Source organism: Cimex lectularius, unplaced genomic scaffold, assembly GCF_000648675.2.
Source record: "Cimex lectularius strain Harlan isolate CLEC.00 unplaced genomic scaffold, Clec_2.1 scaffold254, whole genome shotgun sequence".
Lineage (NCBI taxonomy): Eukaryota > Metazoa > Arthropoda > Insecta > Hemiptera > Cimicidae > Cimex > Cimex lectularius.
In genome coordinates, this window is record NW_019392818.1 from 293375 (window position 1) to 320839 (window position 27465).

At 36.1% G+C, this 27465-nt stretch overlaps 4 protein-coding genes across 11 annotated transcripts in view; 2 read left to right on the forward strand and 2 right to left on the reverse strand.

The window, feature by feature from the left end:
* The window catches only part of LOC106670555 (mucin-5AC-like), a 36754-nt gene extending 17243 nt beyond the window's left edge, over positions 1-19511 (reverse strand). Inside the window, exon 1 of one of the 2 annotated variants that reach the window (XM_024228399.1) lies at positions 19324-19511. In XM_024228399.1, the coding sequence (XP_024084167.1) occupies positions 19324-19462 (139 nt within the window). In that variant the 5' untranslated portion in view covers positions 19463-19511. Of the gene's footprint in view, positions 1-7745; positions 7891-19323 lie in introns of those variants that run through there. The other variant, XM_024228398.1, reaches the window with a different exon arrangement.
* LOC106670557 lies at positions 32-14266 on the forward strand. The gene is made up of 8 exons (XM_014401015.2): positions 32-2072; positions 2137-2196; positions 10659-10760; positions 13040-13256; positions 13328-13490; positions 13552-13678; positions 13734-13910; positions 13977-14266. The coding sequence occupies exons 1-8, from the start codon at positions 2066-2068 to the stop codon at positions 14132-14134; spliced, it is 1011 nt and encodes a 336-aa protein (XP_014256501.1). The 5' UTR covers positions 32-2065; the 3' UTR covers positions 14135-14266.
* LOC106670558 (myosin heavy chain, embryonic smooth muscle isoform-like) lies at positions 17109-23566 on the forward strand. Of its 7 annotated transcripts, none has more exons than XM_014401017.2 (8): positions 17109-19034; positions 21484-21603; positions 21675-21877; positions 21952-22081; positions 22142-22304; positions 23093-23226; positions 23294-23358; positions 23421-23566. In XM_014401017.2, exons 2-8 carry the CDS (start codon positions 21522-21524, stop codon positions 23478-23480), a joined length of 837 nt encoding a protein of 278 aa, XP_014256503.1. In that variant the 5' UTR covers positions 17109-19034; positions 21484-21521; the 3' UTR covers positions 23481-23566. The 7 variants fall into 7 exon arrangements, with proteins under 7 accessions (XP_014256503.1, XP_014256504.1, XP_014256506.1 ...); XM_014401018.2 differs by having other exon boundaries at positions 21499-21603; XM_014401020.2 differs by having other exon boundaries at positions 17109-18993; positions 21499-21603.
* LOC106670559 (EEF1A lysine methyltransferase 2) lies at positions 23538-26060 on the reverse strand. Its single transcript, XM_014401022.2, has 5 exons — positions 25896-26060; positions 25705-25803; positions 25559-25640; positions 25184-25505; positions 23538-23707 (listed from the first exon to the last, which is right to left on the reverse strand). The coding sequence occupies exons 1-5, from the start codon at positions 25946-25948 to the stop codon at positions 23610-23612; spliced, it is 654 nt and encodes a 217-aa protein (XP_014256508.1). The 5' UTR covers positions 25949-26060; the 3' UTR covers positions 23538-23609.
* Between the last annotated feature and the right edge of the window lie 1405 nt (positions 26061-27465).

Below are 27465 nucleotides of genomic sequence, written 5' to 3' on the forward strand. Positions count from 1 at the left end.
TATGTGAACAGATCAAATTTTCAAAGAATTCACCAGCCATAATTTGTTTCAGTTTTAACTGTCGCAACAGGAAAAAAAAAGGGAAATGAGTATTCTTCCTTTATAAGGACATGTTCTAAAACATGTTTTGTTCAGCAAAAAAGTCTGAGTTTGGACAAATATTTGTAGCCAAAAATCAATTGATACGAAGTTTGGTCGTTTCAGACCATTCTTGTCCACCTATCCACACTGTTTGGTACAGACGGGTACCTTTATCAGCCTTTAATTCCAAACAACTTTCCACCTTCTCGGAGCTTGTACACGAGTGTGTCCAGTTAAATAAACCAACGGAAAGAAAGGTATGGAGGGAGGGACAGAAGCTGGACCTGTTCCTTCCTAAACCCACCTCACCCCTTCACTCCTACCCTACTCCTAATCCTAATCCCATAATCCAACCCCAAACATAGGTGTTATGCCACACCCATGACTGATGAATGGTACAGGGGTTACTGCCTCAATAATGGAGAGAGGACACCTCCAGGGGGACCTTTAGATTCCTCATACTCGTGGGAACTAACCAAAAAAACACCAGGGAACCTATAAAGAAAAACACCCCTACCCAACTGGAGATAAAGGAGTCCTCCAAACTCTTATCATCTCAAAAGAAAAGCTAGAGGATAATCTCCTCACTTGGGAATCTTTAGATTAACAAAATACACCTTAAACCCAATAAGATTTCAGGGACTCAGAGACATAAGATGGCGATAGAGCTCACAAAACAAAAGGGTGAGCCAACCTTGAATGCACACAAAAATTTCCAAATTTCAGCATCTAGACCTACCACTGGAATCGCCAACCCCAAAAAAACTGGGGCCAACGCTAACCAAAGGTGGTACAAGGTTGTAAGTCTTAGGACTAATATTCATCAAAAATCAATTTGATATGTAGTATGGCAGTTTTAGACTATTCTGGTCCGCCTATCCTTGCTGTTTGGTACGAACGGGTACTATGTGTCTCTTTCATACTGAACGCTGATTTTCCACCTTCTCACAGCTTATGAGGGGTACTAAATTAAATAATCAGATGGATGAAGGTATGGCGGGGCAGGAGCCGGACCTGTCCCTTCCTAAACCCACCTCACCCCTTCACTCCTACACTACTCCTAATCCTAATCCCATAATCCAACCCCAAACATAGGTGTTATGCCACACCCATGACTGATGAATGGTACAGGGATTACTGTCTCAACAACAGAGAGAGGACACCTTCAGAGAACCTTTAGTTCTCTCATGACAACCAACCCGAATAAAAACAAACACGAGGGGAACCTGTAAAGAAAGACACCACTACCCAACTGAAGATAAAGGAGTCCTCCAAACCCTCAAACGAAGAGCTAGAGGATAATCTTAAGACTAACAAACTACATCTCAAACCCAATCAGATTTCAGGTACTCAGAGGCATAAGATGGCGATAGAGATGACAAAACAAAAGGGGGGAGCCAATCCTGAAAAGAATCAGGCAAAGAAAACCCTGAACGCGCGCAAAAAATTCCAGACTCCAGCACCTAGACCAACCACTGGAATCGCCGACCCCAAAAAAACCGGGGCCAATGCCAACCACAAGTGGTAAAAAGTTGTAAGTCTTAGGACGAATATTCGTTGCCAGAAATCAATTTAATTGCTTTAAACTATTCTGGTCCGCCTATCCTCGCTGTTTTGGCACCGACGCATGTTGCCTTCAGTGATCGTGTTATTTTACTTAATAACAGACCATTAAAAAAGTTTAAACGCCGAAACAGGGAGTACAGTCAGACCGGAATGATCTAAACCGACCAAACTGCACGCCATCGCCCCGCAGAACCCAGGAATACACCAAACAACTCAACACGATATCCTATTCCACTTCAGAATCGAGTCTTATCTTGGGATTCCTCATTTCCGTCATTAGTCGCGGGTATTTCTCATCGAGAGACAAACGGACGCGGATGACGCATGCTTTTATAAACGTACACACCAGAGTCAACATAAGTAAAGCATATATGGGTGGAGGTCAGGTGGGAAGCCAGTCGAACGACGTTCATCCAAGATGAAAGGTAGGAATTAACTTCAAGACAAAAATTGAGAAAAATAAAAAAACATTTCCATGCTTTTGTACAGGGGTTACGGGTTGTCTTCTGATATGCTTGATCATCCCACTCGCCCAACCCTCTCATGCAGGTATTTAAATTTATTATACTTTAATACAATTCTTTATAAAAATTTCGTCGGTACATTGAAATATTCTGAGTTGGGCTGCGAACAAACTGTCGGAGGGTAAAGCATGTGTATGAAATCATAACTTTGTCATCTTTAGTCAATTTCATCTTTTACGTATTTACTAGAAAACGGCGATCATTTATTAAAAATATATTCGATCGTAATTGTTTTACAAGCATTTACAGTCAACTGATCTGGATAATTGTTTATTAAGTTGGTTCTAGGGCATCGTTATACCTTTCTCACCCAGTCTGCATTAAATATAAGAAGCATTTGAACTTATTTTTTAGAAGCATTTTATTTTTATGAACAAAAAAGTTTTTAATATGTACAAATGGGTTATTTATGCATGAATTATAAAAATGTATCATATTTGCTCTTTAGACGTGGGTTTTTTAACTTGGTATATTAGGATTAGATGGGTTAGAACGTCCAACATTCTTAGATTTATACCAATTCTTACAGGAGCATTTTGTACTACCTGGAGCCTAGCAAAATTGGATTTAGACATATTTCTCCAAATGGGAATACCATATGTAGTAGGACGTATGTATAGTTCATAAATAGGTTTTTTATTTGACCGGGTAAAGGCTCCTTAAGATGGACTGTTTTATGTAGTAACTAAAATTAACTCTGGATAGATACATTCCAAGGTGTTTAATATTCTTAGTCTACGATATTGGCGAGTTATTTATTTAGAAATGATTGACAATGGGTGGTAATGAGTAAACAGTTTTGCCTCAATTGATGTGATACCTTAATTGCTACCATTAAGTCTGATTATTCATTTTTCAAAATATTTAAAACACCTAGTTACTGATAATTCTGTGCAGATAGAATCAACCTAATAAGAGGCTCTTATAAAGGTCATATCGGCAACGAGAGTCAGTTCACTTGTAGTGTTTAGTTTGCAAATTTCATTTATAAAGATGATAAATAAGGTTGGTCCAAGAAAGGACCCTTGGGGAACCCCAGCTTTTATACTCCTTAAAGGTGACCTAACCATCAAACATTACCTAACCATCAAACAGAACAATTTCCTGTTGGAACATTACTAATTAAATGTGTTAGATAGTTCGGAAATTGATGTGACGCGAGTTTAAATATGAGACCTTTGTGCCAAACAGTCTGGCTGCTTTTCTTTAATTATAAAGAAATTATAATCAAAAGTCATATATACTCCATTTACAACGTTTGATTAAAAAGGATGTGTCTTATAAATATGTTCTATATTATATTTATTGATTTTTTCTTGTATTATTATTAGACTTTTTAGCATTTCATTTAGAATAGAGTTGATAACGTTTATCAACCGGTGTATTTCAAAAGGCAATATACATTTTCCAGGAGAAAACTAACGTACAAATTGTACAAAGTGGCAAAGCCTATTTTTAATCTTGTTCTTTGTGTCTTGTTTTCGTGAAGTTTTATTATTTCAAATTTATAAATTTTTCGTTAAAAGGGAACATCTTGAAGGCTAGTTGAATATAAGTTTAATTTTAATTTTTTCTTGGATAGTATGCGTACCAACTCCTATCGGTTATTGTGCAACGGCCACCCTGGGTTCGTCATTTAGGTAAACATTTGCCTAGACAATAAAGAAAGTGAAAACATAGATTAAAGACAGGGAAGGTCCCTGATCACGTATCTCCATTTACGTTATCTTTGATTTTTTTTTCCTTTACCGTTTCACAATCCCCCGACACATTGTTATTTACATTAGTTTTTCAAATGGACTATTTTTTTAAGGATGTTAGGTAAAGATAATCGATTAGAATCACATAAATACAAAAGCGAATGACAAGATATGAAGCTGTATGAAATCACGCAGATAGTCAAAAACCCAATAAGATACTAAATTTTTGGATATCATATTCGGCTGGACAAATGATCTTCTCCCAACTTTAAGAATGCTGTTTAGTCCTTTTCGGTCATTTTAGAATTCTTACACTCGCAGTTTTTCTTATGTCAGGCGCGTTTGGGCTTCGCCGCCTTCAGTGCAGTGCTGGGAATGTGTATTTTCTGCGAAGCACTCGGGACTGGGTGGATCAGGAAGATCAGAACTTCGAACTGCGGATTTATGTCACTACAGGGCCTAAGAAGAAACCTCAGTTCGAGAATATTGTTTAGTCGGTTTTGTACGTCAGACGTGAAATGCCATCTTCAACGATGGACCTGTGTATTTTCACTTTAAACCAATTATGCAAATTAAACAGTGGAGATAATGTAAAGCCAAAATGCGTCTGATAAACCAAAATAGCCAGACTTTGCCAACCAGGATAATCGGTATCAACCAAACAGCTTAAGTAACCAGATAAACGGCGAGGTTAGGCGGACCAGGATGATCAGAAACGACCAAAATGCTGATTCATCACACCGCAGAGGCCAAAAGAAATCTCACAATTATAGTTTAATCGTTAGGGATCATTTTAGATTTCCAAACCCTCGCTGTTTTGCTATGTCAGGTGGGCGTCATCTACTCGCCATCTTGAGTGAATCATTCATCGATTCAGCAAAGAACTAAACGAAAAAAAGTAAAATCAAATAGCTCACCAAATCTCAGTAATGGATAACTGAAAATGGATACAAGCCGAAACGTGCCTGACACACCAAAACAACGAGACTAGGCTGACCAGGATAGTTGGAATCGACCAAACTACAGGTTAAATAAACAGTAGGCAAAAGCGAGGCTAGGCGGACCAGGAAGACCAGAAACGACCAAACTTCAAGTTCATCGCGTTTCAGACCTCATGAAAAATCTCTTAATAAGATTTGAGAATGGTCAAATCAAACAGCTCACCAAATCTCAGTAGTGGATAACTGAAAATGGATACAGGCCGAAACGCGCCTGACACACCAAAACAGCGAGACTAGGTTGACCAGGATAGTTGGAATCGACCAAACTACAGGTTAAATAAACAGTAGGTAAAAGCGAGGCTAGGCGGACTAGGAAGACCACAAAAGACCAAACTGCAAATTCATCGGATTTCAGACCTCATGAAAATTCTCATAATAAGATTTGAGAATAGTAAAATCAAACAGCTCACCAAATCTCAGCAGTGGCTGACTGAAGATGGATAAAATCCAAAACGCAGTTGACAGATCAAAACAGCGAGACTAGGCTGAGTAGGATATTTGAAATCGACCAAACTGCGGGTTCAGTTCATCACCCCGCAGATCCCAAAAAGAAACCTGAATTCAATATGTTATTTATTCGTTTCTGATTATTTTAGTATTGCTATCCTCATTGTTTTGCAATATAAGACGACAGCTTCTCTCCATCTTCAGAGCTGGGGCTGTGAAGTTCAATCATACAGATTCATCACTGAAGTTAACGAGATGCCGAAATGCGCCTGACCGGCCAAAACAGAGAGAGTAGGCTGAACAGAATAATACAAATCAATTCAACTGAAAGTTAAGTAACCAGTGAGTATACGGAGAGGCTCGGAGGACCAGGATGATCAAACGTTCAAACTGCAAATATATCACTGTTTGAATATCATATAATTAGAGAACGTTCTTTAGTCGTTTCCAATCATATTATTCTTCCAATCCTCATTTTGGTACGTCAGACACGTTACGCTTTTCGCCATCAATGCAGGATCTGTGTGCTTTCTGTTTAGTTAATCGTACAGATCCAACTTTGAAGCTAACCAGAAGCCGAAACGCGTCTGGCAGTCTAAAACAGCGATACTAGGCGAACCAGGATGATCGGCAACGACCAAACTACAAGTTCTTCACCTTACAGACCTCAGGAAGAAATCTCACAGAAAGTAATGAGAAATGTATAACCACGTGACTATCCAAACATCAGAGGTAGGTTTGTGACGACAACATGCCGAAACGCTTCTCACTGATCAAAACACTGATGTATGATAAACTGACCAAACTACATGTTCAACACCTCGAAGACCCTTTGAACAAAGATTGCAAAACCAAATCGTTGTTGTTATCATTGTTTTGAGAAACAAGCACGATTCAATATTGTTAAATGCCGATATGTGTGACAGACCGAAACATACGAGACTCAGACAAAGATGATACAGGATCATCACCCTGTAGCCTCCAAAACTCACAAAGAAACTTCAGGTTCAACTTTCAACCTAGTTTCATTTAAAAACTAGTTATTAAAGTAGTTATTATGATAATCCCAGTATATTAGATGTAACATGTACTTAGTGTTAGATAAACATAAGAAAAACAAGAGCGAAATTGCAACTATTTCCTAAAATATTAATTAAAGTGTAGTATACGATAATGTTGACAATTATAGTGCATCAACTATATATTGCGCTACACACACGAAGAGTGCATTTCACATAAAAAATTCAAAGTTCAATTTTAGAGTGTTTGTAAAATTTTATTTATAAATGCTGAAAAATTTGACAGGCAAACTAGCCGAGGGAGCCAAGTACATTGATGTACACTAGATTGAATTTCTTGTCATTGATACAATAAAAAGGGTTAATTTGTTTTTTAAATTATGAAATAACAAGTCCGACCTTTCTCTTAATTTTATCTAATATTTAAAAAAAAAATTATTGTCAAATTTTTCAACTTATATCCGAATAGAGTTATCGATCGGTGGATAACAAGCAACGACACTTGTCCTTTGCCTATTTGACCTTTTCCGTTTTCAAATAACATCACTGAAAATTCACATTGTAAATTAATTATTTACGTTTTTTTCGACGAAAAGATCTACCAATTTATTGTAAATATGGAGCCAGATAGGTAACTATTATGGGCGGGCAATATAGCATAGAAGAGTGATGAGCTTTTTACATAAACTCATATAATGGCCATAGAAAATTGAATTTTTTTAATGTATAAACATAAAAAATTAACCGAACAGATTTAAATTTTTAGGGTTGTTAGTATATTTCACACAGATTAACAAACCTAAATTGTCCAACTCATCGACAACATCCCTATAACATATTTAACTTGTCCATCATTATTCTTCACTGGAAGTAACTGAATAACAGAATCAACAATGTAAAAATTACAATGCACATTAAATAAATAAATACGGTGATATGACAGATATCATCCAACATTGAAGATGGCGAAATGCCGAAAGATTAACAAAAATCAGCGAGGATAGGCAGACCAGGATGATTGGTAACTATCAAACAACTGGCTTTTCACCTAGACCACAGGAGGAAATCTCACAAATAAATATGTCTAACTAAATGTGTATGTTGTTCATTTGAATGTCTATGTAGGGGTCTATTTTTTCTATTTTTCAGAACAGAATGCTTTTCAGATTGAAAGATTTACATGACAACGTTTTTACTGTTTTTCGTATTAGTGGGATTAACAAGAAATCAATTTGAATGGTCCAAATGAAATAATTAACCTTATGATCTATTAATACTAGAATTTTGGCAAAGTTACAAAATTTTCAGCAACAACAACAACAACAAAATACGATACTGTATGTAATTTAGTATTGAAACGAAAAGCCGAGGTTGTCAGAAAATTTATAAAATAGTAAAGGACCTTACCCCTGAAAAAAATTAAATAAACAAGACGAGAACGTCTGATTTTCTTTTGTACATCCAATCGCAATTCTAGAAAAGCACAACAACTTCAAAACCCGCGTGCGAAATCCGCGAAGTGGACTACGCGCACTGTCCGAATCACATGAGATACTGAACAGCGCGATGGGAATTTTATTATAGGAACCGTCCTTGGTCACTCGTATCTCTTCCTGCCACCTCTCTTACACCGACAATATTCCGTTGGACCATTTTCAAAAACGGCACCGGCCAAAAATGGTGACAAATTTGCCCGTGGACTTGAAAAATCGACCTTGACCCCTTGAAATCATTAAAAATATCGTTACCGACCTTTGACACCTTGGCCCGTACCGTACAGGGTAAAAAGTCACATCGAAATAATACAACCAGGCTAACAGCAAACATATGCGGAAATGGAAGGACAATATTGACCGGCAAGCAGCCGTCGATAGTTCATCGACTCGTGGGTCACGAGCTACTCGATTTCGTAAACTTGAATCATCAAACTTAAGTTTTCATATTCTAAAAGTCAAAAATTGAATGAGACTTAGAGGTTTAATACTAAAAAAAAACAAGCTCATTAGTCTCAACAACACTTACAACCATGTGCTCTAGCTGATGTGGTCCATTTATCTTCAGGAATCCGGGTTAGTGAAAGTACTAAAAGAAGTAACTTAAATTGAGAAGTGCCAGTTCCTCAGAAATAGCTCTTCTTCGTCAGTGAATCAATAAATAACTGCCAAAAGCACTCGATATTGCCCAGACAAAATATTACAAAACCTCTAAGTTTTTGGGAAAACGTATTTTCTGAAGCAAGTTGAATTTATTTGGGTTTAAAAAGCAATCTGGTTAGGTGTAATGATTAATACAGAAAAACAAAAAAGTACGGGTGTAAAAACAAGGTATATTGTGGGAAAAAGATCGAACACAATATTGCACCCAACGGGGAGACGATTCCAGCAAGACGATTCTCAAACATCCTTTCTTCTATTTGTGAAGAAGTAGGTTCTCAGACACACTGCTAAGTAAACAAAATAGTTGCTAGCCATTGACGCAGGCAACTCCTTACACCACCACTCGTCAGATACAATACTCCGACCCAAACATTCCAGGAGCCAACATGTTCAGATTGACACTATTTCCTCCGCTCTAGAAATCAAATAATGCTTGGATGGCTCCTGTCTGGCACCCTGTCATCTTTCCTACGCTTCTTACCCATCCTTTATTATTTTATCCTGCAATCTTATTTAAATGACCGCTGCTTCGAAGTGAGATGCGGCAACGTGTAGTCGATCAGACCAACATAAACTGGCGTACCACAACAGAGAATTCTTGGTCCCATCATGAATACCATTTGTACTGTTGACTCCTATACATGCAACACCAGCATTAGCGGATGACACCGCAATTTTGTTTTCTAACCCGAATCCTACCCAACCTTCAACATTCAAGAACACCTTAAGTTTATCAATGACTGAGGAAAAATGTACCCGGTGTATTATTAGATTTAAAAAACTGTCTTGTCCTCCACTGTACATGGACAACACACTACTTTCACATACCGACGTGGAATCCCACACAAGAGACAACTTAACTTGCTTGGAAAACATCGAAGACTTTTAGGACTGAAATTTGTTTTGTCCGTCAAAGTTCAACCTTATATAAGACAACTGCGACCACTTCGAACATACGGAGCAGAACTGTATGGTTCCTCCAAGGCACCCAAGCCTAAGGAATTACCGACATACATCGAAAGAAACAGTTTTGCCACAATACATTAATAACAAGGAGCGACCGTCTTCCACTCGTCAGAGACTTAGGACTATACCTAAATTGACGTGGAATCCTCAACAGAACAGAAGATATAACAACTTGACAGATTTGGACAACTAAAAATGCTTTTAGGACCGAAATCTTTTTAGAAGTTCGGAGTGAAACTGTGAGGTTTCGCCAAGCCATCCAATATCAAGCATATCCATTCCTTCCGACCAAAAGCCGATAAATTCTCAACCTCGCCATTAACCTCTACTCGCGATAACCTCAACATTCCTTTTTTTCAACTAACTGATCCAAAAGTTCCACATTCTCGGTCTCGGTCCATCCTAACCATACTGCTCAAGTGTTGCCTACACTTTCCGATGCGGAGAACTCACCGAGACCTCCTTGCCCTTAAATACCTCATAGTGAGTGAAAGCGTTGGCTGATTTCTTAACATGTGTACTCCAAGTGCAGTGTGTCAGTTGTAAGGAAAAAATGAGAAAAAAAACATTTTCACATATTTATGATGGAAATGAAATTCGCCTTCTTCTTGGTTTCCAATTTATGTGTTTAGTTTTTATTAATATTTTTGCCGGGTCGATGAGTGTATTGATTATGTCTTATAAATAAATGTTTTAAAAATTGATTAAAAAATAATTATATATCTTGTATTAAATTAAGAGTGATTTGTAAATCGTAGCTTTTAGCCAGTAGATAAAACATAGGAATTGGTCGTTTACAACGCTGATCAATGATTTTCTGTCATCTATAAAAATAATGATTAATCACTTTGTAAGCATTTTTCTTAACCTTAAAAAAATTAATTTACATTTTTGTGCACAACGGTCACAATGATGCATGGACGTAATGTTTGTGCGAGTGTTGCAATATGACTGACGTTCTTCATAGTGATTTCGCTGATTTTTTTGTTTTTTTCCGTGCGGATACCATTGTCAATTTTTTATCGCCTTACAGCTAGCTAGTTTAATCGCTATCGGCGTAAATAAAATAAGATTATTAACAGTTTATCTTCTTTGTCATTTTTTTAACAACCTTATTGTCTCTTAAGCAACAAAATTGCTTATTGTTTTTGTTATTTATTTGTTTATGTTTAAATCGTGGTTTTATTTGAAATTTTAGGAGAGAGAAAGAGGCCGAAAAGAGAGATGGAGTTGCAAGAGGAACTTGAGACCCAATCGGAAATGTTCGACAAAACGAAAGCTCCGAAAGTTAATAAAACCGGTGAGCTATGAGTTTAACTCGAAATCTATCTGTAACCAGTACATAAATATACACATTAGAAATTATTCTTTATGTTATAAAAACACGGACACTAACACTACGGCGACGTTGAGGGGGACCAATGGGCTTAGTAAAACTTGAGGAAGCGGTAACATATCAATGTTGAGGTCATTGTGGTTAGTGATTAGAAACGTAGTAAGGAGTTTGGATAATTCTTCTGACCACTTTTGTTATGCTTGTATTAGTTGGTTATTAGATGGCATCACAAAACCCCACAGTTCTTCTCCAAAAAGATCGAATTATTGTCTTGTAGATAGTCTTTTTACAGTCGTGCCTGATTTTGGTCGTCTTCTTATTTGACCAAGTCATCTGTTTAGTTGTTGCCGTCTGAGTCTTGTGTGGGGATTCCACTTCAGTCTACTGTAGTACAGTCCTAAATCTTTAAATATTCCGGTAGTTCCTTGCTGTTAATGGTGTAGACGTGGGCAAGGCTGTTTTAACCGTAAACCTAAAATGGGTTGTCCTTGTAAATTTGTCCTTGTTCAGTTTCATTTCCCACATTTTGCACCATTCTTCATGGATAATAAGGCAACTTGGGCAGGATTAGAGTTAGGGGGATTCAATTGCGGTATCGTCGTAGGTTGGGATGTATCGGCAGGTCAGCAGTATAATTGGTTAGGATAGGACCAATCCCTCGTGGTACACCGGCTAGGATTGGTATTGCCTTTGAGAACTTATTGCTGCAATTTGCTTTGAAGGAATTACCTTAGTCTGAAGAGAAATGTATAACCGTTCCATAATCACACTCATACCTAAACCTAAAAACCTCCAGCCTACATATCCTCCTACAAACCTATCAGCCTTCTCCCAGTAATGTCCAAAATCCTTGATTGAATTCTTTTAACATGCCGATTATCAAACCTAGATTTACAGAAAATCATTCCTTCTCATTGAGTCGGTTTCCGTTCTTGTCATTCCACGATTCAGCAATACTTCAGGAATATTAGAGAATACTGCTCGAGTGCATTCTAAACTGACTAGCTTAGTGTCCGTTTGACAGTTTCTGGCATAAGATTTTTTTTTATTACTAAATACATTTTATTTAACTGATCAAATGCATCCATCTATTAATTTTAAGTTGGCTATTAAATATAATAATAAACACACTCAAGTCCACTCATGTCTTTGTTTAACTAGCTGAGTCAACCTCGTAACTTTTAAATAACTAACTCAAACAGCTGGCTCGTCTATAGCAGGCTGTTGGCTTGTGCTTGGGTGCTTTGAAGGCGAAGATATTCTTTAGCAAACGTGTGATTTCATATCGTTGTGCAGGTTGTTCAGATCTCTTGTATGTCACTATTGCGTACATACACAAAGCATTTACCATATTTTGTAGGCACTATTAACACAAAATGAATAAAAATGGCTACAAAAGTGCCTGACAGGAGTTAAAAAATACACAGGTATACTATTGTTATACAGCCAAGCAGCACTGAAGGCTTTAGAGTCATCTACCTTCAACTCAAAGCTGGTCTGGGAATGCCAAACATATTTTCAACACCTGGTAAAACCAAATCAGATAACACTGAAGTGGGTGCCAAGGCATGGAGGGGTTGTAGAAAGCACAAAAGCTGGTAAACTAGCAAAAGCAGGAGCAGTCCTCACACATAGTGGCACAAAACCACAAATTGGCACACTACAAGCAGAACTAAACAAATGGACGGAGGAAGGATTGACCAAACATTCCGTCACCAGATGCAAAACAATCGAATAAGTCCCTCAACGACTCAACCAGGGAAACGAAAATTTACCAATCTAACATATTCCAACTATGTTGTGAAACAGCAAAGGCATCACAACATGTCCTATGTGACTGCACAACATTAGCCCAGAAATGATAAAGCCTCTTTGAAAAGGCGATACACCTAGGGAAATTAGCGAAGAGGACCCCCAAAAAGTGTTCCAACTTCCTACCTTAAAGATAGTCCACTTTCCAGAGAATGGATCATTTAGGTCGCAGCGGAAGAAAAGGAGAATACCTTCACCAGTGACCATGGGGGGGGGGGGGTTTATAAATTACTATAATAGGTTGAGAGTTGTAACAAAGGGGATGTATTCATCGAAAACTCAACAAAAAAACTAAATGTTTTTATCCCTGAACTTCTTTTAATATAAAATAACAATATTAACTGTATAATTAATTAGTTTTAATTATTATTATTCAGCAGTTCATTTATAATGCATTAATATATTTATTATAATAAGTTAAATATTTAAAGGTTCTATACTAACACGAATACTCCCATTTGACATCGATCAGCCAAGGCCGCTTCCGGTCTCTATAGAAATTAAGACTGGTTCGACGCTTTGGTCAGACCTAGGCACCCCAGGGGTCATTAATTTTGAGGTGACAAACAACCGGGAAGTGCCAACACGATTCATCTTTAACGTAAAAGACAACAACAATTATATCAGAAGAGTAGACCCACTGTCCTCGTAAGCCATTTTCAAATTTACTGGAATTTACTGGAATAAATTTTTAAAGTTTTAACAGAATTTATTTGCAGTGCCTATATTAACTCGGGAGGGACGACACTGGTCCGAGTAGAGCTCGAAAGCAGGCAAAGAAACTCCGGACCGGACATAGTCACTTTGTCGGCTGGGTGGACAGGGTCGAGTGGTATTTATGAATATGTCACAAAAAATGTATACTTTTACTCTGGAATGCAAGTAAGTCTGAAATGTCCCCCAACCACCGATAATTTTATCAATTGGATTGTGTAATTTTTAGTCTAGTGATTCCTCAAGACCAGATATCTGGTATACATATGGAGGAGATTGCTATGGGGCTGAAACACCGCACAACTGCCATTCAAAGACATGGAGGGCAGATATCAGTATCCAAGATTCAGGATCAGGTAAAAAAATAAAAATATATGTTTTGAATACTTTTATTAATTTTTCTTTCAAAAGGACTAATAAAAATCAAGTCTGAGCCGGTGGGGATTACACTTAGAAAGGAATTCATTGCCGGGACGAGGGAAATTGTTGAAGGATTCTATTCTTCAAGTTGTTGCCACACAAAAGTCGACGTTATGGCCCAAGATGTATTTGGAAACTTTAGAACACTCACTATTGACATAGAAAAAAGTATACCATTGACTATTAAAAATAAAATTAATATTATTATTACTCATCATTTATGCTTTTTTTTAGAATGGCTGACTGCTGGTGAAATAAGTGCAATTGTTTTAGCTGTTCTTTTAATGATTTTAACAATAGTTTTAATAGTTTATCTGATAGTGCGTTGTTGTAGAAGAAAGCACAGAACGCTAACAATATATCCAAGACATAGACCGCAAGCAGCTGAATGATGCAGCACAGCTTTCCACCCATTTACCGTTTAAATGTTCCTACCACATCATTTAGAACATAATTAGCACTGTAAATAATGTTTATTATTACTTTTTTATTAATTATTCCATTAAATATTGTCACTAATGTAATTCTAATTTTGCTATCCTTATCCCCCAAATTTTTCATCTTTTCAAAGTTAACTTCAGTCTGTACAAGTTGTGCAACAATTTTTTAAAATATTTTATTTTTGCCCTACACATATTACAAATTTTTTCACACAGTCTCAGCACTAACATTAATGTCAGTGTCAGTGCTGCACCTGGAGGAGAAATCAGCCAATGTTGGCACTCAGTATGAGGCAAGGTCTTGAAGCCATCATCGATAAAAGAGAAATGGCAGGTTCTCAGAAAGGGAATGTGTAGAGAGGGCTAGAGCAGTAGGGTTAGGATGAAACAACAGATTGGTGTGAAACTTTTGGAATCAGGAATGGACGTTAGTGACATAGCAAGGAGCTTTGACGATTTGTCTGAGGGCTTTTTTTTTACGAGAGTATTTCAATTATGAGGTTAATGAAACCTCGGGGTGCCTGTGTTCTTGAAACAAAAAAATTTTTTTGTATGTCAGGTGCAAATGCTGGACCTTTACCTTACAGTGAAGAGCACCGTGTAACCGCCTAAACCCTGATGCCATCTGAGGACTTTTGATTGGAAGGATTGGATGTGTTGGATGTTGGATGGCTTAGCAGAACCCCACAGTTCCAACCATATGTCCAAAGTGGTCACAAGTAAAGTTTTGTATAAGTTTAGTTTAGTGTTGATGCTAAAGATGGATTTTGGTCCTAGAAGTCTTGTAGTTGGTCAAGTCTTAGTTGTTGCCTCTTAACTAGGGATTCCACGCCAGTCTGCTGTCTAGATATAACCTACATCTTTGTGTTGATGTACAAAGGAGAATAAGACTTTCTCAATGTTCCTAGTTTTCTCAAAGTCATTTTTCTTCATTCAGTCTTGTCCTCTACTTTTTGCACCTTCGATAAAGCTGAAGGTATTCTTAGATGTTGGAGATAGCTGGATAGGATTCGTGATAAAGGATAAACTTGTGCTATCATCTGTGTAACTAGTGATGATGGTATTGGGGAGTGCAGTATAGATGAGGCCAACAATGCTATCTTGTAGGATGCCGGCTTGTGTTGGTCTACTTTCTGAGAACTGAGAAGCAGCAGGCAGTTAGGTAGGCTTTCAGGATAAGGTAATAAGGAGTGGGTAGGAAGTATTTAAGTTTATGAAGCATGCCCAGATGCCAGACCCTATCTATGAATGCACCCAAGCAATACTCAAGCAATACAAGATAAAAGTGGGTTCGAATCCCGCTCGTGCCGTTGACTTTTTTATCTCAACTGAAAACCTTAATTAATTGGAAGATATTAATTGGTCAAGCGGATCAAGAAACTAGTGAATTTAATAAGTTTAAAATGAAGTATACTTCACTAAAGCTCTTCATGGCCATTTCATTTGTCGCTGAGAATCAAATTGATTACACGACATTTGAAAAATGGCAAAAAGGAGGGAAAATTCGAAAGGTGGGGTTGAGGTGGGAAGTTAGTGTCCGAGTGGATCGAGGTCACGATAGCTCAAGTGGTAGAGCAGCGGTGTGTCAAGCCGAAGATCGTGGGTTCGAAACCCGTTCGTGCCATTGACTTTTTTATCTCAACTGAAAACCTTAATTAATTTCTGAATGATCATCAACTAATGGTCACTAATCACCACACACATGAGATAGTGTTAAAAACCCTGAAACCTTGTTGGATTGTGAAATGATGAGGATGGAACTGAATTGGTGAGAAGGAACGATTTTTCAAAGTTAGTTCTGGTGGGTGGTACAAGTTTTGTAACAACAATCTGAACATTCGAAAACATTGTGATAAAAGAATAGGCAAAAGGCAGAATATATTCTACAATTATAATTGTGCTGACAGATGGGCACACACATATGAAATGGATCAAAATATTTTCCACAACATAATGTGGGAGGTGTCGATGGCAGCAATGGTTTAGGTGGCAGCTTCAGTGTAAGGTTAAGGCCCTCGGTTCGAATCCAGCAGCACTGCATTTGAACGTGACATACTTACAAATGTTTTTTTTTTTTTCCAACAACACCGGCATCCCAAGGGTACAAATAACCTCGAAGTTGAAATACCCTCAAAAAATAATAATATTTAAAAAAAACCGAATATAAACAATTGAGGCCACAATTTATCACTAAAATCATGATATACAATCCTTAAACTTGAGGCAAGAAACCTAATTATAAAAAAAGGTAAAGTAATTCCTGTCGTACAGGAGGGCTTAACGGACCAACTAACCACTGAATATTGCAAATAAGGGGTCAAATCAATTTACATTACTCTGTTCAAATTATTCTCAATTACAATTCCATGGGCTAAGTTTCAATTTCAATTCAAACCCAGAACCGCTCATCATCATAGCAAATATGATTCAACCACTGTGGTTCCCAAGAAACAACCATAATTGCACTTAACATTTCACAGAAAACTTAAAACTTGTACAAAAGCTTCTGTAATTTATTTCAAATAATTAAGATTAAGGAGAAGACAGTAATATGAAAATTTAACATTATTCTAAAATCCTCTCTATCTCAAATAGTATCATTGACAAAACAATTTCAACAAGAAATATACAATAATCTAGCTTGAAAACTGAAAATCTGAGAGTAATGTAATTAAGAATAGATGTGAATAATTTTCTAAAGGACTTTCGTTTTGAGATCAATTTACAACTCACTAGAAGGTGTCGTCAAAAACACCCTATGTATTTACATCTATAAAAAAGATTAAGTACCATCAGAGAAGATGAGCCATTGGGTAGAGGGGTGTTTAGATCCGCATCCTGAACAAATGTATAAAACCTGTCTCATATTCAAACTTGAAATATGTCAAATACTTCATTGTAAAAGTAAATATAAAATGCACACGTGTAGTACAATTTGTTTTCAAGGTGTTGAAGTCGTTCTAAAGCTACAACTGTTGAGACTAATAAGAAAGTACACATCTAGAACAGACTATTGTGTTGTAGCACAGGGTAGGAATTAGGGACATCTGTCAAACCTTTAACTTTTAAGACTAATAAGAAAAATCACATTGACCATCCAAATTTTCCTCTAATCTTATGATGCTTATGGTACAGGGCTTAGGCATGCTGGTCAAATTTCTAAAACTTGGTCCATCTTCAAACATCCTCCACACAATTGCCCACTATAGTGTTCAGAAAGATAGCCGTCATCAGTAGCGACCATTCACTGGGATATCTTGGGTCATCTACGTCAATCCACCCACTGGGTGATGATGGGCCATTGTGTTGTAGCATAGGGTAAGAATTATTGTGCAATTATTGTTTGCACAAGTTGGATCTCATTAACACGAGAGGAAAAATCGTTCCAAAAGACATCCCTCACCACTACCATCATGCCATCAGCCAATGACTGGCTCAACCTACCCTCTTACACATAGATGGTTTGTATTGGGCGATGATGAGCCATTGAGTTGAGGGGCATTTAGATCGGTCAAAACGTTTAACTTTTAAGACTGATAAGAAAAATCACATTGACCATCCAAATTTTTCTCCAATCTTATGATGCTTATGCTTCAGGGCTTGGGATAGCTGGTCAAATTTCAAAAACGTGGCCAACTTCAAACGTCCTCTAGACAATTGCCCACTATAGTATTAGTGACAGTCCCTGGAATATCTACGCCCCTCCAAACGTGGGTCGAATTTCTAAAACCTGGTCAATTTTCAAACGTCCTTTACACAATGGCCCACTAGTATTCATAAAGGTGGACATCTTCAGTAATAACTAGTCCCTGGGATATCTTGGGCATCTGCCCCATCTAACACCGGTCGACGATGAGCCATTGCGTAGAGAGCCATTTCGATCTGTCAAAAGCTTTAACTTTTAATTTGATAAGAAAATTCACACTAACTGTCCAAATATTTCCGTCAATATTATGACCCTTATGCTATAGAGCTTCGGCATCCTGGTTGAATTTATAAAACCTGGTCCATCTTTCATATGTCCTCTTCCCAATGGCCCACTATACTGTTCTTAAAGATGGACGTCATCAGTCCCAGGAATATCTTGGGCCGTCTGCCCCATCTAACACCGGTCGACAATGAGCCATTGTGTAGAGGGGCTTTTTATATCTGTCAAAACTTTAAACTTTTAAAACTGATAAGAAAAATCACATTGACCATCCAAATTTTCCTCCAATCTTATGATGAATAGCTACAGAGCTTCGACACCCTGGTTAAATTTCTAAAACCTGATCCATCTTTAAATGTGCTCTACACAATGGCCCACTATAGTGTACATAAAGATGACGTCATCAGCAGTGACCAGTCCTTGGGATATCTTCGTCCATCCAAACACTGGTCGTTGATGAGCCATTGTGTAAAGGGCCATTTCGATCTGTCAAAAGCTTTAACTTTTAATATAATACGAAAAATCACACTGCCGGTCGAAATTTTTCCTCCAATCTTATGATCCTTATGCTACAGAGCTTCAGTATCCTGGTTGAATTTCTAAAACCTCCTTCATCTATTTCAAATCTGACAAAATCTCATCATTTTAAAGAGTGTAAATAATGTTTATGAATAATTTTCTAAATGTTACCCGATTATCAATATCAAGATGTCTATGCTCATGTTATTTTCAGTAATAACATTCACTCGACATTATTATTGGCCAACACTGAAATAATTACAAAGATCTGGTTGAGGTATGATGTACAATGTTGTTCAGAAGGGATTGTTTACAGTCTGGACTAGGCTTAATAGAAACAGTGTGGAAGTCATCATACTTTAAAGTAAAAGAAAATTGTAAAGTTATAGAATATCCATTAAGACGGTAATTTCCTTCCTTTTTAACTCGTTTTATATAAGAAAATGACAATATTTTACCATGAAAATATGGGTAAAAAAGGGTTGGGCCGTTTCGTCAATTGAGAAATAGGTCGTGTAACCTAAGTGTTATCAAAACGTTGTAATTATCGAAAATATTATCAAATTGAGTTAAAAATTGAAGAAAAATAAAAGTCGAGGGCGTTATGGAGAGATCGTCGAAATAAAATACGAAATTAGGGGAAAATACGGGACCTTATGTCAGTGGAGATAGGTGAGAGGTTACGCCGTCTTACCTGGTCGATCTTGAAGAGTGCTCGCCGGTACGAGGATCGGGTTGAGGGCGATCTCCTCGAAAAGCGAGCTTTGGTTCACATTTGTGAGGAGTGGGTTTTGACCGGGTTTTGGGTTGGAAACCGGCCGATTTTGAGCCATGTCTGGTCGCGGCTGGCCGTCCGGTCCGTCGTTCGACGTGTACTCGGGTGGAGGGGAGCCCAAGAGTGAGGAGGACGTGTCGCTCGCTTCCAGGACGGTTATCGCTCATGCGAGCGATATTTTGAATTTAAACGATTTCAACCGGCCGAGGAAGATCTGAAATAAAAGCCCGAGCTCGGTTTTCCCAGAAGATCTGCAGACCTTTTCCTCTCTACTGGTGACGGATTTAAAATTCATTGATTACTTCTTTTCAAAATGGCTGACATTGTACTGAAATCGATTTCCCAACATGGGTGATAAATTTCTACCTATTTCAGACAAAAATCACGAACAAAAATATAACATACCCATGTTCAAATAAATTTAAATATTTGCTTAAACTGATTGTGGCAAACCCAATTTTTCATCATCGAACAACCCCACACCCCATTAGAATGGGTCATCCCCTTCTTGCCAGCTTCATAGCCAGGTCTGATAAATCAAAAAACAACCACTGGCCAATATAAAGGTACAAAGGTTTCGTATCCCAATGGATCCATGTTACAATTTCCTATGGCATTGCCCAAAAATCAAGTATTCCAAGTCGATTGTACACCAATATATTTCAAACAGAAGTTCACCAAGGGTACTTAATTCAATTTGATCAGAGAAATGCAAAAATAAAGATATACCTGAGGTAGGAGACATCAGAGCATTGAACTAAACCATCAGTTCGAAGATAGTTCTAAATTGCAAGGTGCCCAATTAAACCCAGGGTACACCAAAGAATTACCTCAGACTCCAGTAAAATATTATTTTGGTTATGATGCTAGATAAAAAAAATTAAATTGCAAATAACCACCTCAAATACCAATGTTTACAATTTTTCAAATTAAATTCATTCTTTTGTACATTAAATTCACCTTTTTTGCAAATCAAATTAACCTTTTTGTAAATAAAATTCACCCTTTTGCAAATCAGTCACTCTTTTATAAATAAAATTCACCTTTTTTGTAAATCAAATTCACTTTTTTTTGCAAATAAAATTCACCTTTTTTATAAATAAAATTCACCTTTTTTGTAAATCAAATTCACTTTTTTTTGCAAATAAAATTCACCTTTTTTGTAAATCAAATTCACTTTTTTTTGCAAATAAAATTCACCTTTTTGTACATCAAATTCACCCTTTTGCAAATCAAAGACACCCTTTTAAAAATAAAATTCAACCCTTTGCAAAAAAAAAAAAAAAAAAAAAAAAAAAAAAAAAAAAAAAAAAAAAAAAAAATTAAATTAAATTAAATTCATTTTTTGTACAAAAAACATACCAACATTGTACATATTTTTTGTAAATCAAATGTAAATTTATATTTTTCCATAAATCAAATTCACCCTTTTGTACTTCAAATTCACCCTTTTGTACATTAAATTCACTTTTTTGCTAATCTAATCTATCTATGCTATCTAATTCATAGTTTTTTGTAAATCATTTTTTTTTCTAAATTAAATTTACATTTTTGCACATCAAATTCGCCCTTTTGTACATTATTCACCGTTTTATAAATAAAATTAACTTTTTTTATGCAATTCAAATTCACATTTTTTTAATAAATCAAATTCACCCTTTTGTACCATAAATTCACCTTTTTGTAAATAAAATTCATCCCTTTGCAAATCAAAGTCACCTTTTTATAAATAAAATTAACCTTTTTTTTGCAATTCAAATTCATTTTTTTTTAATAAATCAAAATCACCCTTTTGTACCATAAATTCACCTTTTTTGTAAATAAAATTCATCCCTTTGCAACTCAGTCACCTTTTTTTGCAATTCAAATTCACATATTTTTAATAAATCAAATTCACCCTTTTTAATAAATTTAATAAATTCACCTTTATTGGTATTATATTGATATTGTTATTAAATTAGATATTGTTTCTGTTTTTATTTATTTTGGTTTTAATTAGTTTATTGAAGCTAGATAAATAAACCTGAATAATTTATTACTACTTTGAATAAATAAATTTTATTGTATTTTATTCTTAAGACTCATCATCCTCAGATTATTAACCTTGCTGGCACATAATGGCAAACTTTAATAAGATAATCCAACAAATAAAGGAAAACGATTTAAAAACCGCTTCATTAACTAAGGAAATAAAAGAAAGTTTGTAACTTTTCAAAGTGGGTTTGTTAATCCTGTTTTCAATTTTATCTAAAAAAAAAAATGTCTTGCAGTGGAAGCCCAAATTAAGTCTTTGGAAAGTGAAAGGGTTCAAATAGCTTCTAGTGAAAATGAACTTGTTCAAAATATGCATTATAAAAATCAACTGGTCGACAATAAAATGTGCGAGAGGAAATTGATGCAAAATCAGCTGGACGCACTTCTCAAAATGGTCGAAGCGGCTGAGGAAAATTTGGAAACGCAGGCAGCTAAATTGGTATTTTTATTATTATTTATTAATTGTTTGATATAAAATGTTTATTAGTAGTTATAGAATGTAATTATTATTAGGAAACCACCCAGCATCAGTTGTGGGATATCAGAATTAATTTTTCAAAAGATATAAATGAATTTCTATCTCGCCACGAATGCCTGATCGAAAATAAAAATAAAATAAAGGAATTGGCAAAAAGAAGAAAAGGTAAACTATTATCTTTCAAGTTTTGGTTTCCTTCACTAGTAAAAGTTTTCTAATCGCCAGCTGCAAAGCTTATGAAAGAAGAGATAAGGCAACTTGAGCATAGCGTTTCTTCACTTGAAGCAGAATTCAGGCACCAAAAGAGTCAACTAGATATTATCGAACACCTTAAAATGGACAAACACGTATTACAAAATGAACCAGAAAATGGTGGAGAGTACAAAAGGTACAAACATTACATCTTAATATTTATTTATTTATCCATCGAATTAGTACAAAAAAGGTCAAAACCCTAAGATAGGACAGTCACTTAACATAATTCATATTCGCTATTGTAACTTTAAAAAGAAATTCCTTAAGTTAATGAAAATTTCAAATTACAATTATAACAAAATAAAGATAAATACATACATATAAAGAAGACAATAAAATACAAAATAAGTAATATAAAATTGCAGAGCAAAGTTTAAAATTTAAAGTAAAAATAATACATTCTCTCTCTTAGTTTTTCAAACATTTATAAATTTTCCTGTTGAAAACTTGCAGACTATCACCAAATGGATCACAATTTCTAAACTTATTTAACAGACCAGCTATTCTGATGACACATTTAGACTATGACAAATTTGTCCTAACATAAAACTAGAACATAAAGCAACTCATAAAATCATAGATTACAGTTAAGGAGTTTGAAAGAATTTCTGGGGCATCGACAAGTCTGTTAGAAAGCTTGCATGGAATAATCAGAAAAGCACTGATCAGCATGAATCCAGCGAAACTAAATTTAAAACTTTAAGGGCTGCATCATATTATTAAAAAAAAAGAAGTCTATATTTATTTATTTATACTCAATAGAACTTCAATTGTCCATCCTTCATTATATTTAAATGGGTTTTTATCATATAATTTTTCTATGTTAAAATATTTAGCATCCTAGCAATAGGAACCCACAAATCAAATGTCTTTGTAAAGCATATAACAATGAAAAATGTCGGTTTGATTGAATTTCTTTAGATTAAAAAATAAAATTGAAGTTTACCAGAAGGAATTGGACAAGTACAGTTCTTTAAAAACCGATGAGCAGAATTTTTCCCAATACTTGGACCCTGATTTATTCGGGCCGCAAATATCCATCACAAGCATTTCAGGTAATTATAATTAAATAAAGTCTGTTATTATCATGATTTTAAAAAATTGATAAATGAGATTTCACAGCGGCTGCCTCCCAGGAACTAGATAAGAAAACTTCAACTCGGAGAGTAAATTCAGAAAGCAAACATGTAAGGCAAACTTAATTTTCACACAGGAATTTTTATTATTTTAATATTTTTTCTCTCTCCAGAGCCAGAGTGTTTTCATTATGAAGGTGCCAAGCAATATTGTCAACAAGAATATAAAATGATTGCTGTGCGCATTCGATGTAAAATTGGCTGAATTGTTAATTTGAAAATAAAAGGCATTTTTTTCTTTAAAAGAGTTTATTTTGTAAAAATATACAGCATGTTTGTACAATTTATTAACTTATTGAAATTCATTTTAGCTTTTCTAAAACAACAGTTGACACGACGTTGCCGACTTTTCCGCCGAACTTGAATGATGGAGTTGGAATAGTATGCTTGTGTTTGAACTCTGGAAAATGAAAATGAAGTCAAATTATTTGTATTAAACAAAAACTAAACATCCCGACACTTGTATTTATTTGAGTATTTTCCAGCATAATTATAAAGATTAATAGTTGACTTAAATTGTTTTACACTATGTATTTAGATTAAAAACAAAAATAAATAAAAAAATCCATTCAATTTCATCCTTTCTAGAGCGAAACTTAACTGTCAAGCGAGTTAATTTTTTTAATGTTTTCTTTGACGAAACAATACATTTGAGTAACAAGTTTTTTTTGTTTTTTTTCTTCAAATCATGCTTTTGAGCATCTGTTACATAACCCAAGTCCCTGGGTGTTCCACACTACCATTCACGATGGTCTACGGTGGTTTAGGGCCACCTATGTCTTGATCGGAGAGAAGGTAGTGGTCAACCACAGTATACAACAGATAGAAACGATGCTCATACTGCACTACGGAATCATAATTTAACAGCACCCTTGATAGGGTAGTCAGCAGACCTAAGCTTTGTGAGAACAGCCTAGACTCTTCAAGTCCCCTGGTTATCTACTACTGCAGAAATCAAGTAAAAAGGCTTCTATTTGCAAACCAGCATCTTGCTTAGCCACTTGAACAATGGGGAGGGGGCTGTTCTAGTCACTAATGAGTGTCGGTCCGGTTTCTGGCAGACAGATGTGTGGGGAGATTTGGGGAACAGTATGCTTCATGTGCCTTAAGTAAGTCACAGCCTTTTCAAAGACAGTCAGTTATGGTATGGAGTATCAACGTCCATTCCCGCACTGAATTATCATGTTGAATGGATCTTTGGATAAAATGAGGAAGTTCTTCTGGATGCAGTCGTCCCATTCGCTTCATTCATTGGGACATTTGTAATGCATGATAATGCTCGACTGCATGTAGATTGAGTTGTCGCTCATTACTTTGAGGATGTAGGGGTTACCAAAATGAATTGGCCAGCATGTTCTTCTAACCTAAATCCTTATGGGACATGATAAACGTACGGATTAGACATTGTTTGCCACTTCCATCATACACTGAACAGCCTCAAACCACTCTTGTTGAAGAATGGGATTCTGTTTCACAAGATGAAATCCTATCATTTATTTACTCGCAGGCTAGGTGGAGACGCAAGGCCTTCCGGGAGGCCATAGTAGGTAATATGCGTTATATCATCATATTTGGGGTGCTGGTGTCTTTGAAAAAAAAAAAAAAAAAAATCACCATCGCCACCAAACTGCGTTATTAATAGCAAACTAAGTAATAAATCGTTAGTTAAATTTTAATTTATCAATAAATGATTTTCTGGTGTTTTGGTGAATTTTCTTTCAAACCATAATTAAATATTTTATTAAAAGACATGAATTTCTGATCTTGTTTAATTTGATTTACATAAAACAAGTACAAAAATAAGTATAGTTTGAAATAAACAACAAAATACAAGTCCATTTTTTTTGTCTTTAAGTGTACGTTGTTTTTTTCATACCTGCATTGAAATGTTTAATGATTTCAGCGGCTGTCCAATTACAGGATGTGATAATAAGCAATCCATTTTTTCTCAAAATCGTTGCAACATTTTGAATATATTTTTGCCTCTTGTACTGCGTATCTTCCGGGTTGAGGCTGATGGCGTCGTACGTACCCTTGTCCAGGGCGATGTCGAAACCATACAGATTACTCACTTCTCCTGTCAGGTCGGCAACCTTGAGCGAAATCATCATTGATTGGGACTCGATGATACTTTTGCACAGTTCAATAGCATCTTCGCAGTAATCGACTCCCGTCAGGTTGTTGTAACCCTCCCTCGCCTAAAAGAAACTGTAAGAAAGCCGTCTTGACATAAAAATGAATTAAAATTTACCAACTCAATTAACATCATGCCGTTGCCGCAGCCCAAATCTATTATCTTGCTGTCATTCGGTAAATCGTTTCTTGTCATCCAGCTGGAATGGAAAATCTATCATGTCATTATAACAACAGGTGCGATTAAATCATTTCAAATATTACCTTAAAACTCTCATTTCACTCTCTTCGCCAAACCATATCTCACCAACATCACCATGGTTGATATAATTTTTCCTATCCCTTTCATAAATCGAACACCAACTTAAAGTTTTATTTCAAAACCAGACAATATTAATATAATAAAATATATTAAAAACTACATTGATAAACTTTTAAATAAAAACAATACTCACTATTCTCTAGTTCCTAGTTCAGATGGGCCCAATTCTTCTTCTTCTTGCTCCATAACGATAACATTAATTCATAAATAATATAAATCTAATAAAACTGATAAAAACAAATTATAACCAGCCACGTGGGGCTTTACTGTTATGTTCACTCACTGGAACATAAATATTGTTCAAAGTAAACCCTGGAGGTTCACAAAAATCAAATTTCCATTGGAGCAGTCTAAGCCCTCCTTTATTCGAAATCCTTCCTCCTCCAGCACAAATAAATTTGAAAAAAGATCCCAAAAGTAATTAATTTTATCGAATTCATCTCTCAGTATTCCATTTTTAAAGATATAATGACAAATTTAAGAGCCATTGTTTATTTATTTTTTTTTAAATCCTTACAAATCCATAAGTTAAAAAGTTGAAACAAAATTAAAATGTAACAATTCACAATGTATTATCACGTAAACGCCTTTGTTGAAAAAAGCTGGGGCTAAGTCTATAGATGTGCCTATGGTTATACATAGCGGTTGTTGAACTCGTGATAACCTATGATTGGTTGTTTGGCAGAGGAAGACATAAGAGCTGCGAGTGGCCAAGAACCTCAGTAGTGCCCAGAGCCTAGCATTACTGGGACAATGAGAATGACCTCTACTGCTGCCCAAAAAGTCAATTTATTTGCTATGTAATGAGGGCTTTATTGCCTGGAATATGCAGATGACCTGGTGGTAGTCGCTAAATGAACGCTTTACAGAGGTCGTGACAGAGAGGATGCAATTCACACACAACTGATGAAATATGAAGGTGTCATCTTTGTTCATAGACTTTCTTGGAGTCACCAATTAAATCTCAGTGAGTCCGAAAATTCCCATTGGTAGATGTAAACATCTTTATGGGAAAAGGTGTAGTTATTTATACACTGCAGTTGTTAGACACATGACAACCTATAGATAGTAGTTTGGTGATGAAGTCATTACAGCTGAGAGTGGTCAGGATCCTCAGTAGTGCCCAGAGTCTAGTATGGCTGGGCATTACTGGCGCAATGAGAATTATCACCACTTCTATCCTCATAGTCCTCTTTCTACCACCGCTACATATCTTCATCCAGGGAAGAGCTAGAGCCTACTCACAGGTTAATGCTGCATAAAAATGAGCAGTTAAAACATCGGGAGAAACTTCAGGCAAACAAGGATGCCTATCGACACCATGATCCTAAAATTCAAATGTGATTAAAAATGTTTGAAATGAAAATACACAATAGAGCAGATTAGGAAAAAGGGATCCCAGCTAATGCCTACTGTATATGGTATATAGATGGCCCTAAGAGTTTGGGTCAGTTGCTGGTATCTAGGAAATAAAACAATTACAATTCATTCTGCTGGCTACATGCCACTGGCTTTTTTGATGGAGACTGTGGCGATGGAACACTGCTAGGGAGATCAAAAGGCTGAGTAAAACCAACGAAAATATAGCTATCTACTTGCAACACAGATAAGAGACAACTACCTCATCGGTAGTAAAGTCCAGAACCATTTGGAGAAAACAAAAAAATTACCTATTTTTGGGTATCAGGAAAGTGGGGCAATGA

What these genes read in the sequence shown, in the direction of transcription:
- LOC106670559 (XM_014401022.2), bottom strand. Translation starts at nt 25,948, where the DNA reads ATGGAGCAAGAAGAAGAAGAATTGGGCCCATCTGAACTAGGAACTAGA. An exon ending in GAACTAGGAACTAGAGAATA is followed by an intron (nt 25,804 to 25,895) that starts GTGAGTATTGTT and finishes TAAAACTTTAAG; the next exon opens with TTGGTGTTCGATTTATGAAA. An exon ending in GCATGATGTTAATTGAGTTG is followed by an intron (nt 25,506 to 25,558) that starts GTAAATTTTAAT and finishes AGTTTCTTTTAG; the next exon opens with GCGAGGGAGGGTTACAACAA.
- LOC106670558 (XM_014401017.2), top strand. Translation starts at nt 21,522, where the DNA reads ATGGCAAACTTTAATAAGATAATCCAACAAATAAAGGAAAACGATTTA. An exon ending in AAACGCAGGCAGCTAAATTG is followed by an intron (nt 21,878 to 21,951) that starts GTATTTTTATTA and finishes AATTATTATTAG; the next exon opens with GAAACCACCCAGCATCAGTT. An exon ending in ATCCATCACAAGCATTTCAG is followed by an intron (nt 23,227 to 23,293) that starts GTAATTATAATT and finishes GAGATTTCACAG; the next exon opens with CGGCTGCCTCCCAGGAACTA.
- LOC106670557 (XM_014401015.2), top strand. An exon ending in TCCGAAAGTTAATAAAACCG is followed by an intron (nt 10,761 to 13,039) that starts GTGAGCTATGAG and finishes AAATATTTAAAG; the next exon opens with GTTCTATACTAACACGAATA. An exon ending in ACTTTTACTCTGGAATGCAA is followed by an intron (nt 13,491 to 13,551) that starts GTAAGTCTGAAA and finishes TGTAATTTTTAG; the next exon opens with TCTAGTGATTCCTCAAGACC.